Source organism: Palaemon carinicauda, chromosome 45 (genome assembly GCF_036898095.1).
Source record: "Palaemon carinicauda isolate YSFRI2023 chromosome 45, ASM3689809v2, whole genome shotgun sequence".
NCBI lineage: Eukaryota > Metazoa > Arthropoda > Malacostraca > Decapoda > Palaemonidae > Palaemon > Palaemon carinicauda.
In genome coordinates this window covers 7,740,070-7,755,069 of record NC_090769.1, presented here as the reverse complement: position 1 = coordinate 7,755,069, position 15,000 = coordinate 7,740,070, and the positions used below count along the sequence as shown (strand labels likewise).

Genomic DNA, 15,000 nt, shown 5'->3' with positions numbered 1-15,000 from the left:
CGAATCTCCACCCGGCCAGAAGCTGTTGTCGCTGGCATGGTTTCCGGCCGAACAGGTGGGGGTTCGAATTTCCACCCGGCCAGAAGCTGTTACCATAAAATGAATTCCAAGAGGATATATATTCCCAAGATGGAATTCGGTATCAAATGCCATTCGGTGGGTGATATTTACATTGATTGAAATCACTTGTGCTTGTGATATATATATATATATATATATGTGTGTGTGTGTGTGTGTGTGTATGTGTGAATGACACGACTCCTAAGCCTCCCTTTACAGTATGCCTCTCAGTGTATATAAATGTGTAAAATATGAAATCAAGTTATCGTAAAACGAATATAGCCAAGAAACAGCCTGTAAGATAAATCAATGTTTTCATCACGTGATAAAAAACCCTCAGTTATATTCTTTTACATATTCTACAGCTGATAAATCTATCGTTAGGAACGTCTTGTTACGATGACGTCATTCGCAACAGAAATTTTTAGTATGTGCCAACAATCGTTACCGTTTCTGTACGAATAACGGTATGTATGATCCGTTATTATCATCGATTACAGATTGGTTAATTACCGGGAGTGATACAAGTATTCCGTTATTGTGATATAATTTTTATATATTGTTTTGATATATATATATAGTTCTTCCCCATCCAGGAACTGAACACGACCTGCCTCTCTCGAGAGGCTACAATCTCACTAACCCTGGCCCCGGACGCGAGTGCAAAATAGGAAAATAACTTTTTGTGTCAAATCCTTTAACGCACACTCTTCATTGCTCAACAGAGAAGCGAAATGAAGAACTTGTCTAAAGACCATGAAATGGGCTTTGGAGGTGCTGAAGGTCTGAGCCTAGCACAGGCTTTCGGGACTTTATTAAAGATCTCGTTACCTAGGTCGACCTGGAAGGCATATAGAATGGGTCTTGTCAAAGCAGACTTACACGCTGAAATCGTGTTCGCTGCCAACCCTTGACCATGGAGGTGGGGAAAAAAGATATGCAGAAGTCTGTCAAGATCTCCTGCGGAATCTTTGCCTTGACAAAAGGCCACCCATTTTCTCCAAGATGACTCATATTGCCTTCTAGTAGATTTGCATTTATATTCCTCAAGGAAGTCTATGCTGGCTTTCGAAATCCCTTTCTCACCACTAGGGAGAGAAAATCGTGAGCTGCAGGGTCCGGGTTTTCTGTAATGAAGCGCAGACAGTTGACTTCTGGACTCGCTGGGTCAGAACTGGATCTGGTAGCGGTACAAACTTCAGCTACAGTTCCAATGCCAGGAGGAACCACACGCTGTTCGGCCACTTGTGGGCCACTATTGCCGCTACCCATTGAAGGATCTGTTTGTTGAGGACCCTCAACAGAAGGTTGTGAAGAGGGAACAGATAAATCTTGGACCATCTGTTCCAGTCGAGGGACATCGCGTCCACTGCTTCCGCTAAGGGGTCCTCGTACGGGGCACGTACAGGGGCAACTTCTTGTTGTCTTTCGTCGCAAAGAGGTCTATCTGCAGTTCTGGGACTGATTCAGAATGAAGGAGAATGATCCTGCGTCTAAGGACCATTCCGACTCTATCGGTGTGAACCTGGATAGAGCGTCCGCTGTCACATTGCGGACTTCTTGAAGGTGAACTGCCGACAGGTACCACTTCTTCTTTTCCGCCAATCGGAAGATAGCCAACATCACCTGGTTGAGAGGTGGTGACCTCGATCCTTGTCGATTCAAGTATCTCACAACTACCTCGCTGTCCATCACCAACCTTATGTGGATCAAGTGACGCGGGGAGACTTTCTTTAAGGTAAGGAGCACTGCCCTAGCTTCTAGAAAGTTTTATGTGAAAGGTCTTGAAAAGCTTGGACCAAGTCCCCTGGACTTTTTTCCGATGAGAGTGACCTCCCCATCCCTCCTTCGAGGCGTCTAAGTGAATCGTCACCGACGGGGGAGGTGGCTGAAGAAGAACCGACTTCTTTAGATGTCTGGCTTGGGACCAAGGCCTGAGAAGAGTACTTAGCCGAAGCGGCTGGTCTTCTCAGATCTCTTCGCACGTTTGATGCATAACTTCTCCGAACTCCGATTGCATCCTTTAGCTGTGCTCTTAGCACTGGGTCTGTCACCGAAGCAAACTAGAGAGAGCGCAGTACCCTCTCCTGCTCGCGTCTTGATATCCTTTCGGAATCTAGAAGTCTCTTGACAGAACCCGCTATCTCCTTCCTTTTCTTCGCCGGGATGGAGAAACGGTGTGACAAAAGGTCCCAGTGGATTCCCAGCTACTGGAACTTTTGAGATGGAGAAAGTCGAGACTTTTTTCTGTTGATCTTGAAGCCTAGGTACTCTAGGAACTGGATCACTTGACTGGAAGCTTGCAAGCATTCTGTCTCGGATGCTGCCCACACCAACCAGTTGTTCAGGTAGGCTACTACCTGAATTCCCTTTAGGCGAAATTGTTTGAGAGCTACGCTCGTAAGCTTCGTAAAAATCCTTGGGGCTATGTTTAGCCCGAATGGCATGGCTCCGAAGGCGTATAGTCTTCGTTGTAGCCTGAACCCTAGTTAGGGGGAGAGTCGATGGCTAATTGGAATGTGCCAATAGGCGTCTGACAAGTCTATAGAGACGGAATATGCCCTCTTGGGCAGTAAGGTCCTTATGTGTTGCAGTGTTAGCATTTTGAATTTGCAATTCACTATGAACTTATTGAGTGGCGACAAGTCCAGAATGACTCTGAGCTTTTCCGAGTCTTTCTTGGGAACACAAAACAGCCTCCCTTAGAAATTGATGGGCTTCACCCTTCGGATCACCTTTTTTCTCCAACAGTTCTTGAACGTACTCCTCCATAACGGGGTTGGAGTGTTGGAAAAACCGAAGGCACGGGGGTGGAGTGCTGTACCAGCTCCCGCCCAGTCCATTCTTGAGTAGGCTGTGGGCCCAGGGATCGAAGGTCCACCGATCCCGAAATTTCAGAAGTCTCCCTCCTACCGATATCACCTCACTTGGACTACCGTCCTGAGGTCTTGCCTTCCTGACCACGACCACCCCTGAATCCCCTTCCCCTTGAGGGGCGTCTAGACGAGCCTCTGGCTGCTCCTCTAGGCTTTGCTCGAAAGGAAGTAGACTGCCCTTCGAACGCTGGGGTGAATGCCGTGGACTGTGTCGACACGGCCTGGGGTACCCACTGAAAAGTGGTCGGGGTTTGTGCCACGATCTGGGGCACTGGGGGCAATGGCAATTGCAGTTGCTGTTGCTGTCTAACCGGCTTGGCTGGCCGAGACGGTAGCCTAGTTCTCATAGTCTTCCTCTTTGGTTGAGGACCCTCATCCGGGGAAGACTTTCTTTTGATAGCCAGGCCCCACTTCTGGAGAAGGTTTCTATTCTCCAAGGCGGCCTCATCAACAACTTCTTTGACCAATTCTGTAGGGAAAAGGTCTTTTCCCCAAATGTTGGAGGAGATTAGTTTCCTTGGCTCGTGCCTCACCGTAGCCGAGGTAAACACGAACTCCCTACAAGCTCTCCTTGCCTTGACGAAGCCATAAAGGTCCTTCATCACTGCGGCCAGATGAGTCTTGGCCACTACCATGAACATTTCATGGACCTTGGGGTCACTTGCCATCGTCTCGAGAGTAGTCTGAAGAGACATTGAGGCAGTCAGTCTTTCTTTTGTATCGAACTCTCTTCGCAAAAGAAAGTCAGACAGCTTAGGGAGGTCCTTGCCGAACTGACGTCCGGCAATATCAGCCTCCAACTTTCCAACTGAGAACGTAAGATGGACGTCCTTCCAGTCTTTGTGGTCCATAGGCAGGGCCAGCGACAAGGGTTTACACTCCTCTAGGGAGGGGCAAGGCTTGCCGGCCTCGACTGCTTTTAGTACAGCCAGAAACCCTTTCTATAAAAAGGGGAAGGCTCTAGTAGGCGAGGACACAAAGGAAGGGAGCTTCCTGTTCAATGCGGCTACCTTTGAGTTAGAGAAGCCCCTCTCTTTCATCGAGGATAAAAGTAGAGCTTGAGCCTTAGCATGGTCCATCACTATGACCTCCTTCGGCTCTGTCTCCTCCTTTGAAGCTGGTTCCTTCCTCAGCCGGACATAACAGTCCGGATATGATGCCTTGCTGGGCCAGAATTCCACCTCCTCCAGGGGAACTGAGCCCAGCTTATCCGAGATGACGATCTTTCCAGTCGTCATCGGCATGTGCTCAGCATACCTCCATGGGTTAGCATCTGAGCACAAGGGAAGGTCTTTCACATTGAGCTTTTTCTGGGGCCCATGTGATTCTGCAAGGCACTGCATTCGCAGTTCCATTGCAGCCGCCTTCTCCTGATTCTCCTTCTGCATTTGTTGGATCATTCCAACAATAGAAGAGAGGGCCTGTCCCAGCTCTACTGGGAGACCGGCCGATGTTGAGGGAATAGGCTCCGGAATCTGAACCGGAGTAGCCGACACCTCGTCGACGTCTACCTCTACAACGTCTGGGGCTTGAACTTCATCCTGGGCAGGAGGTCTTCCTCCAGACACTCGTCCACATCAGACATCCTGTCATCTAACTGGATGTCTTGCATCGCGACCGCGACTTCAGCATCCTCCTGGATCTGAACTTAGGGGATCTCCTCTTGAGGCTGGGGAATCACTGCATCAGCTGATGCCTTAGGGAAAAGATACGCCCTCATCTTCTCACTTGGAAGATAAGGGCCAGAAGTGTTCTTTTGGAAGCCCCTTACCCAGGTACGAAGCTTCTTCCTAGCTATATCCCTTGATTCCTCCGTCCTAGGGGAATCAAAGGTCTCAGTAATCAGGTTAGTGCACACAGTACATACCTGAGGGTCCCAATACCGGAGATCATCCTTGGAGACAGCGTATGCTGCGTGTCTCCTACAAAACTCATGTCCGCAGAGGTTCTTGCTGCGGACGTTGCAGAAAGCACTTCCGCACTTCGGAGTGTCCTTCTGTAAAGAGAAGAAATTTCCCTGAGTATCAAGTGAACTATGTATCACTGGATATGCATAGTATAGCATAACAATTCATAAAGGAAAGACACACACTTGTGTTTCCCTCACAACCCATTGTTGCAGCCTTCCAGATAATAAAATCAAATGGTTAATCTCTTCTAGAGTAACCAATGCAAGGTTTCCAGAGGAAACAGGTGGAGCTCACACCTAAGCAATGATTTTAAAATCCTGGATAATAGACAGGAAAGAACTCACTTTCCTATCTGTAGGGCAACAGCAAAGGGATGTGCAAGAAAACACAATAGTGTTAGAACACACAGTGCTGTACCAAAACCCTTACCATAGTTTTCTTCTTACTGTATATGTTATACTGAAGAATACTAGTACAGTATAGGGGGATGCGTGCCGCCGGCACACACCATAACTAGCTTTAAAGTATACTACTTAACAGCTATAAGGCGGCAGCACCCTGGTTCAAATGCATGTGCCGGGCCGGCAACAGCCAATGTCGGCCGGCAATGGCTGCCGGCCGGCAACTACACAAGGTAGTACCCAGCTGCCGGCCACACTCTTGGTGACCGGCAGACAAGGGCTGACATAAGCCGGCCGGCAAAGGTACAAGACCGATGCCAGCCGGCAGCAAAAGAACCAGAGGACTACACCTGCCCGGCTGCCGGCCTCATAGGCCAGCAGCCGGGTCGGGTACAGCACTAGAAGAAAAATAGAATGGATGCCAGGATAAGAGTGTACACAACCTCCAAGCCCGGCAATCCGAAAGAGTGCATATAAGGAAGGGGAGAATCTAATTCAGGCTTCCTGACCAATGCCGTCTGGCTCTACAGGCAGGCATGGATGAGGGACCAAGAGAGGTCCGGGCAGCACTCTAAAATATAAGACCCTTGCCGGCCGGCAAGGGACTGAGTCAATTCCACATCCTAACCTATACTAGGTCCAGATGTAGAACGACGTACAGTACAGTAATGGCTAGGCCATTACGGAGATAGAGGGGGAAGGGACAAGAGGGTCCTACCAACCTTGCTTTAGTGACAGATCACCCACAGCCAAGAAACTTATCTTAGCCTAAGGGAGATCTCAGGGGGAAGGCCAGCAATACTTGCCAGCTCCCAGAGCACCAAAGCAAGGAAGGTGTTGCTACTCCCAGGGAAAGAAACTTATCCTCCCCCGAGAACAGCAACAAGGACTAGTCTGGTAGATCACAAAAGAAGGAATCATATCCACAGAAACCTTCCATAGTGACCTAAGGAGGCTAAGCCCCCTTTGTCTGTGTCAGGCCAGCGAGGGAGACTCTGCCCCAAGCCAGACAAACACAGACTCAGACTAAAAAACTCTGTTGTTCTGTCCCTCTTTGAACCATACTACAGGAACAGGAAGGTACAGTAACACCCCAGTATAGTTTTATCGAAAATAAATTCGGAAAAAACTACTTAGGGATAAGCCCAAGGCTTAAACAGAGGGAAAGGGATTGCATACCTTCTCCGAAGAAAAGAAAGCAACCGGGGAGTATGATAAAGTATACTAAGGCTCCATAAGCAACTTAGCCTAGGCACCAAGAGAATCGATTACCTAAATCACCGAAACTCACTCGTATACTATCTTGGAAATATTCCACACAGTCTTAAATGTATAAAACATAGCCTAAAGCTTCAATAAAATTTTCATTACACTCGGAAAAACCAAAATCATGCATGAAGTACTAGGACCAAACGACTAGGCTACATGGCCTAGCGTAGGCCAGAATGGCGAATACTTCGCCAAAATAATACTAAGCACGAAAGGAAATCCTATGTAATGCTAAATAGCTAAAATTTATTAAAGCAAAACAACCAGGAATGTCGCTCTGACTAACTAAACTCATACCTAGCGAACGACAGCGTCCAGGACGCCTCTGGTAGGCTACGGCTCTTGTATCAAAGATTAATCCTATTAATCACTCAAAAATTTACCAAGAGCATACATTTATACATAAAAGACATTATACTCAACTTATCAGAGGCCGACGAAGACGGAGAAGCCATGAAAAGTAGAATAAATCCAAGATTTGCGAGAAAAACAGGAAAAAACACCGAGTTGTTAAGCTACGCAAAAAGGAATACAGATGGCGCCAGGATTGGCGCCAGGCACGCATACGAATCGGAGGATAGGGAAGCCCTGGGAGCGGCTACCCTTTTTCTTTCCCGAATTCGTTTCTTGCCAATCCCTCCTACGAGACGAAATCTCTGTCCAGGATGCAGATTGCCATGTGGCGTGTCAAGAATACGTCCTCTGATATGTCGCGATATCCCTTTCACGAGGGATACTCGCTCCAGGAGTTAGAATTCTGGTACCTTAAGGTAAATTCTCTGGGAATATCGCCGTAGTTGTAATATACCCTAGGAAGCTACCCTATAGGAACTTCCATCAGAACGACATGGCTTGAGCCCAAAAATATCTATATATACATATATATATATATATACATATATATATATATATATATATATATATATATATACAAACATATATATATATATTTGTTTTTATATATACAGTATGTATATATCATTGTTCAGTCTTTTTACTTCGTTTCTTAGCTCTTCTGTATTGGGTCAGTTTCTTTGTCTTAATTAAAATTCTTTCAAATAACGCTATTGAACCAGTATAAATAGGAATACAAATATAACTTTGTAATTCATCGTCATAGTTTATTTTATAAACGAGTCATATCTTTATACAATAAAGGCATTTTATGTATTGTAAATATACAATGGCATATTTTCCTTATAAAATACAATAAATATTTCACAATAATGACCAGTTCGGTCATAAATCTAAGTCTTTTATCTGTATATTGATGCTCGAAGAAGCAATTAAGTTGTCGTCCAGACGGAGAAGGCAAGAGTAATTTCCAGCACTCATGAGAGAGAAGTCGCTGAAGATGAGGTAGGAATGAGGCAGAAACGACCCCCGTCCTAAGCTGAAAACCCACTTGTCAGGGTTCCATGGGCCGACAGATACGCCCTCAGGGTCTATCCACTCTATACTGTAGCGATGGAGGTTTGTGATGTTCGCCATTTCTGCAAAACAATAGACGAAAGCCTCTGCCATGTACGCTATGCTGACTTCGGTCCCATTGACGATCTCTGCAGTTCCAGTTGATTCTGGAATCTCGTTTTCCAGGGATGACGCTGATATGCTGACTGGATTCTCATTTTCTATATCCAGAGATGACGCTGATATGCTGACTGGATTCTCGTTTTCTATATCCAGGGGTGATTCTGATATACTGGAAGCAATTCCCATATCAGTTGAAGTTGTTGTAGCACCAGTAGCTGCCTCCGGAGAAGTCTGAAGCCCTTCCTGTCGAAGAGGCGTAGCCGAAGAAAGTCCAATAAAACACTGCGTTAGCAATGTCATTAATAGTATGACCTTCATGTTGCCGATTTCCAATAATTCAACCACAAGTAGAAAAATTCCGTTTTCTTTTTACAGTAGAATTGTTGACAGGGCTTCGAAACGTAGCTAATTAAGGGCGAGATTTTGCTTGTAGCAGATTTTCCACTATATATCCTTGATTTTCCAAATACAGGCCGCAGTTGACAATGCATATTACGCTTTGTCTAAAAAATAGCTATCACGAATAACAGACTATATATCCAGATTGCTAGCAGCTGATCTAGTATGCAGTAAGTTGTCAGTGAGAATGATGTTACTACTAGAGCCAGTCTTTCTTATATACTCAGTGATTCGAATAAAAAAAAACGTTCTCTTCCATCTGGTTAAGTACCGGTATACAGGTAACGATTTTACCCTATACGTAAGGGTAAACGTTTCCGTCAAATAAGAGAAAAAAACATATCATCCCGGTAGCATGTCATTGACATAACTTGCCGTGATAATAGATGATACTGTTTTTTATCAGTTGTGTCTACTGGTACCGCAAATACAAGGAGTAGGAGATTGATGTTTATTTCTTTTTTTGATAGTAAGATGCAATGATTCTTTTTAAGAATTGTAAATAAATACGCACATATCTATTTATGTATCGATCTATGTAGTTTATACATACACACACACGCACACACACATGCACACAGACGCACACACACATGCACACACATGCATATATATACATATTTGTTTATGAAAAAACTATATATGTATACAGTAAATACACACACATCTATATATACTGTATACACACACACACACACACACACATATATATATATGTATATATATATATATATATATATATATATATATATATATATATATATATATATATATATATATATGTATATATACATATATATATATATGTGTGTGTGTGTGTGCCTCTATATATATATATATATATATATATATATATATATATATATATATATATATATATATATATATATAAAATAATAATAATAATAATAATAATAATAATAATAATAATAATAATAATAATAATAATAATAATAATAATAATAAACATATCGAAAATAGATTGAAAGAGAAAGTAATTCAGACGGATTAAAAGGAAATAAGAGAACAAAACGCTTAGAAAGGGATGCACACAGGGCGGTAAAAACGTATGGAAAGGGAATAACTTTTATATTCAGAAAAGGAGCCTTCGCTGAATAGGCCTTGGATAGTGCAACGGTCGTAGAGGAGTTTAACGTGCTAATGATAGTTCTTCCTTGTAGGTGTGTGGAGCTACTACCTTTGGATCTGTCTTATAGCACGACATGTCCGTCTATCCGTCCATAGTTTAAGGATTAAGACCTACCAGAGACTTGTGTTTTACTTATCCTTTCAGACACAGTTACATTATGATACACACATATACAAACACACACACATACACACTTACACACATACAATAATCTGACGTAGAAAGATGACTCAATAGATTAAAATAATGTTATATTTCATACATTTTCTCCTAATTTAATTGCAATTTATTCTCACAAAGCTCTCGAGACAGTGACATACGCGAACATCAGAGGGGACATCCGTGCTACGACGCGAGAGGTGAAATTCAACCTTCGTTGGACGAACAACAGCGAAAGCATTTGGCAAGAACGTCTTCGTTGATCAAGGACGAAAATTAGAGGATCGAAGGCGATCAGATACCGCCCTAGTTCTAACCCTGATTATCTCACCTTTAGAAAATAATATACCTGAAGATCCTGGATTTGTCATCCACTCGGTAATCCAGAGCTAAAAGCTGAGATCTGGAAATCTTGATGTATTGTATGACAGATAATGTTGATAGAAAATAATATTAATTGTAAAAGTCTATCTATCTATCTACCATGGTACTTCCCCCAACTTTGGGGTGGGGGGGGTGTGAGGGGGGTAGTCAAAATACCAAAACAAACAAAGGACACTTTTTACTTTTAGTTCCTTCTTGCTTGACAAGGGGCTCAGCTAATTTTGGTTGGTATTGCTACGGTGCCACAGCCCAACGCCCCCCCCCCCCCCCCCCGTCATTCACTACAATGAAGCTTCAAATGCTGAATTCCCTAGGGTTGTGGTGGCAGATGTGGTAACGTCCCTGATTGGTGAACGCCAGATGGGGGTTCGAGTCCCACTCAAACTCATTAGTTTCTTTGTTCGATGCAACCTCGCCATCGTCGTAAGCTAAGGATGGGGTGCTTGGGAAAGCCTACAGGTCTATATGCTGAGTCATCAGTAGCCATTCTCTGGCACTCCTTGGTCCTAGCTTGGGTGAAGAGGGGCTTGGGCGCTGATCGTATGTATATATTGTCAGTATCTAGGGCATTTTCCTGCTCGATAGTGCAATGTCACTGTCCCTTGCCCCTGCCATTCATGAGGAGCCTTTAAACCTTTACACCTTTAGCTCAGCGTTCATCAAGGTGACCCGAAGTAACAGCAAATCCCATCAATTGCTATTCTCCTTTCTTTCATAAACTTTCCCGTGTCCAACGCACGTATCCACTATCAGACAATCATGACTAAACCAAGCGGGAACAAAATGAAGTATCGTTCTGATATGATGATAACATGATGACATCTGATAAAACAAGGCTGTTAATAGTATATTTTAGATGGTTACATGTTTAATACGTATCAAGACTATGTTCTCTCTGCTTACCTATGTTCATCATACATTCTAGATATTCATATCGGAGTTGGAATGTATTTTATGATCAAATTGATTACGACCATATCCAAGATACGGCTTCTACAAACTATGAATTTCTTATCATTTAGTTACCTCGTCAATTCATTGATGCTTTTTGTCGCAACAGTCATTTCAGATTATCAAAGAATTAATAGATTTTCAAATTTCTACCAAAATTCCCGTCTAGTTTTTCAAGATTGTTGAATGTTTACTCTATTTCCAGATCTTGTGGAATTTTGGAAGTCTGGCGTAAATGGACGAGAGCGTTCTGTTTAAGTTTTTGTTCTTATAGGGCCTTCTGAGGGAGGATAATGAATCGAGTTGGCATTTCTAGAGTGAACACAAATGCTATTTCAAGAGTAACCTCCAGAATAATTCAATACATATACAAGACCCTCTACAGGTGGTGCAGAATTGTCTTTATAATTTAGAAAAAACGCTCATAATTAGCTCGAATATTAGTTCTTTTACGGGAGTTATGAAGCAATTATTCCTGAGGCCGTTTTATGAATATTAAAGTAAATGATTAAACTTGCAGAATCTGAACTATCTATATATGAATAAAACCTGTAAGGTCTTATTAGCTTCTCTTTCAGACTCGCCCAGATAAGATGGAGAAACAAAATCGTTGATAACTTGTTCTGGACTTTTTAAAGAGACTTATTGACGCAATGGAATTCAAGTCTAAAGTGTGGCCCACTCTTGACGCCTACTCCAGAGTTCCTGCCAATCACGGACGTGTCCAAAGATACTTACATTCGTTGCTTAGCCTATTCAACATTAACATTCATTCTTTATGTAGGAATGGGCTCTCATTTGAAAAAATTAAGGCTCTCAACGAGTGGCCATTATACAGCATAATTGGCTAATTCCATTTCTAATTTCAGAGTCAGGGTTGCCAGGTTTTCTAAACGAGAAAAGGCCAACTATTAATCAACCGCAGCTTTAAAAGGCCACCCTTTGTTAGACAAAAGTCCAAAAATACAGTATATAAGGCCCATTTTTTCCATTATGTTACTTAAAGCTAACCAATTTCAAAAAGGCCAAATCAGAGGTTTTTCGGTCTTGAAAAAAGGCCAACCAGGCAACCCTGCTCTGAAATAAATGATTCCATTCTTGGGGTGTTAGCCAACCACAAGTGAAATCTATATATATATATAAAAAGAAAAAAAAATTACCTATAGCATTAGTGGTGGACAACTCCTATTTCACAACATATTGCATATAAATATGCGTTAGAATGCTTAACCTACTTCCAGATAACGAGAATATGGGATGAGGCACCTGAGACCCACTATCTATAGTTACCTTATAACGTACTTTTGATAAGAATCTCAACTTCCTTCATGGCAATATATGGAGTAACCAATACCCTTTGAAATAGCGCCATCTCGTGTCATAGTTAGGTAGCAAAATGTAAAATAATTGCAAGAAGGGGTTCGTTATATTAGGAATCATTAATCAATGTGAATTAACTGTGAATTAATCATTATTAGATTAATGATGAAGATATATTCATAAGGAAATAAAAAGTGATAGGTTATATTTATATATATATATATATATATATATATATATATATATATATATATATATATATATATATATATATATATATGTGTGTGTGTGTGTGTGTGTGTGTGTGTGTGTTAGAATGCCCTTGTTATTGTTTGAATACCTTCAGTTCTGGTGTATAAATCATCGTCAGTTAAAGGAAAATATAATATTAAGAAAGTAAAAACATTGTTTATTGTAATCGAATTTTGATAGCTTCAATAAAAAATTGTTGGAACCGGTAACCAGTCCTAATAAAAAAAAGTGTGAGCGGTAAATGTTCATAAAAGGATAAGTTATAAATTAACGTTTGGTATCTCTTAGATGCACTATTAAAAGTTTGCCCTAAAACACCGTAAAAATCCTGGAATAATTTTTGCCAGGCATTTACCGTTTTAAAAACGGATATATTGACGTAAAGGAGCTATATTACGGTTACCAACCCGTAAAAGATAATGACAAAATAGGGTGAAAAATACGGTCGCCTGTATTTTACTGAAGTACAACCGAGAACAGTATATTTTTACGGAGAATTTCCGATTAAAATTACGGTTTTAACAGTGTATAGTATGATCGTGAAATCTGTGAAATTATAATTTGATAAATAATTGATATTCACCTACACTGTTAGAAAATCCTTAATTTTAATCGGAAGTTCTCCGTAAAAATATACTGTTCTCGGCCGTATTTCATTAAAATACAGGCGACCGTAATTTTACCATACTTTGTTATTATCTCAGAGGGGTTGGTGACCGTAATATCATTCCTTTACGTCAATATATCTGTTTTTTAAAACGGTATATGCCTGGCAACATTTATTCCAGGATTTTTACCGTTTTTTTTACGGCAAATTTTTAACTGTGATAGCACAGATAAATACCCTTATCACTATAAGTTCGCCTAATACGTACAAACACTTTTGTTTACAAATATCTATAGTCAATTCTTTTTAGTGAGGCGCATTTGCACCGACTCGCAGCTGTGCCCTTTTAGCTTGGAAAAGTTTCCTGATCGCTGATTGGTATTTGCACCGACTCGCAGCGGTGCCCTTTTAGCTCGGAAAAGTTTCCTGGTCGCTGATTGGTTGAATAAGATAATTCTAACCAATCAGCGATCAGGAAACTTTTCCGAGCTATAAGGGCACCGCTGCGAGTCGGTACAAATCTGCCTCATTAAAAAAAATTGGGTAGATAAATCCGTGCAATTATAACTATGTGAAGACTATATATTTAGTTTCCTGTTTACCATAATTGTATGTCTGGAAACCTCAACATATTTTAAAGTAAATGGAATAAAAATGCTGCTAAATTATCTCAATTATCATTAATTTGTTATTGTTAATTTTTCAATATCCTACAACATAATTAGTCGAAATTAAATTTATTAAATTCATTCTTTTGAATCCTGAAAATATTCTTAATCTATAAAAGATTTGATTGATGTTGTTAATATCATTCAGCATTAATTATTTGTAAACTTGTTTGTTTTAATCTTTCCATTTATATTTTATTAACATTAAAGACCCAGTGATTTCAATAACTCTTTCATTTCTTTATCTTCTTTGTCATTATCTCTGTTCTTTTTATCACGGTTTTTATTCCCTTCATTCATTCCATCTACCTTGTCCTTTTTATTTTTCTTCTCTTTTTTATTCAATTTCTTTTCCAATTGCTTCTTCTTATTTTGCTTCCCTTTTCCATTATTTCTATTTCTCTTCTTTTTTCTCCTCTTGTTCCTCTTCTTACCTTTCTTGTTCTTTTTACGTTTCTTTTTATTGCCCTTTCTTTTCTTACCCTGTTTCCCGTCTTTTCTTCTCCCTTTCATTTTCTTTTTCAACTTCTTCCTCATTCGCTTCCTCATCTTTTTCCTCATCTTTTTCCTCTCCTTTCTCCTCAGCTTCTTCTTTCTCCTTTTATCTCTTGAAAGTTTACCTTTACTTTTCTTCTTCTTTCTCCTCTTCAACTTTTTGACTTTTAAAATCCCACCAGTTTTGTCGCCTTTATTCCCTTGTATCTCCATATTTCCATTTTTATTCAATTTACCAATATTTATATCAGCAGAGTTTTTAGCAATTTTATCTCTCTCATTATTGCTTTTCTTCTTTATTTTCACAGTCTTGTCCCCTTTCCCATTATTTGTCTTCTTTCTTTTACCCTTCTTAATCCTTTTTCCCTTCCTACGCCTTCCTTTAACCTTGCCTCCTTTCTTATTCCTTCTCCGCTTCTTACCGCTTTTCTTGCTCTTCTTCCAAGTGCTCTTATTCTTAAAGATCTTCATATTCTTCTTCCCCTTCTTCTTCACCTTCCGCTTCACCTTGGATCCCCAAATTCTCTTGGCCCGCTTCACGAGTCTGCGGAGCCTCCGCTTCTCCC

The 15,000-nt window shown here is 41.2% G+C and overlaps 2 protein-coding genes across 2 annotated transcripts in view; both read right to left on the bottom strand.

Annotated features, from left to right (window-relative positions):
• Nucleotides 1-7,648: 7,648 nt before the first annotated feature.
• LOC137634937 (uncharacterized) lies at nucleotides 7,649-8,617 on the bottom strand. Its single transcript, XM_068367501.1, has one exon. The coding sequence runs from the start codon at nucleotides 8,365-8,367 to the stop codon at nucleotides 7,756-7,758; it is 612 nt and encodes a 203-aa protein (XP_068223602.1). The 5' UTR covers nucleotides 8,368-8,617; the 3' UTR covers nucleotides 7,649-7,755.
• Nucleotides 8,618-13,831: 5,214 nt separating this feature from the next.
• The window catches only part of LOC137634758 (calponin homology domain-containing protein DDB_G0272472-like), a 10,884-nt gene continuing 9,715 nt past the window's right edge, over nucleotides 13,832-15,000 (bottom strand). Inside the window, exon 4 of the mRNA XM_068367267.1 lies at nucleotides 13,832-15,000. This exon is cut by the window's right edge and continues 1,447 nt beyond it. Coding sequence (XP_068223368.1) covers nucleotides 14,144-15,000 — 857 coding nt within the window. The 3' untranslated portion in view covers nucleotides 13,832-14,143.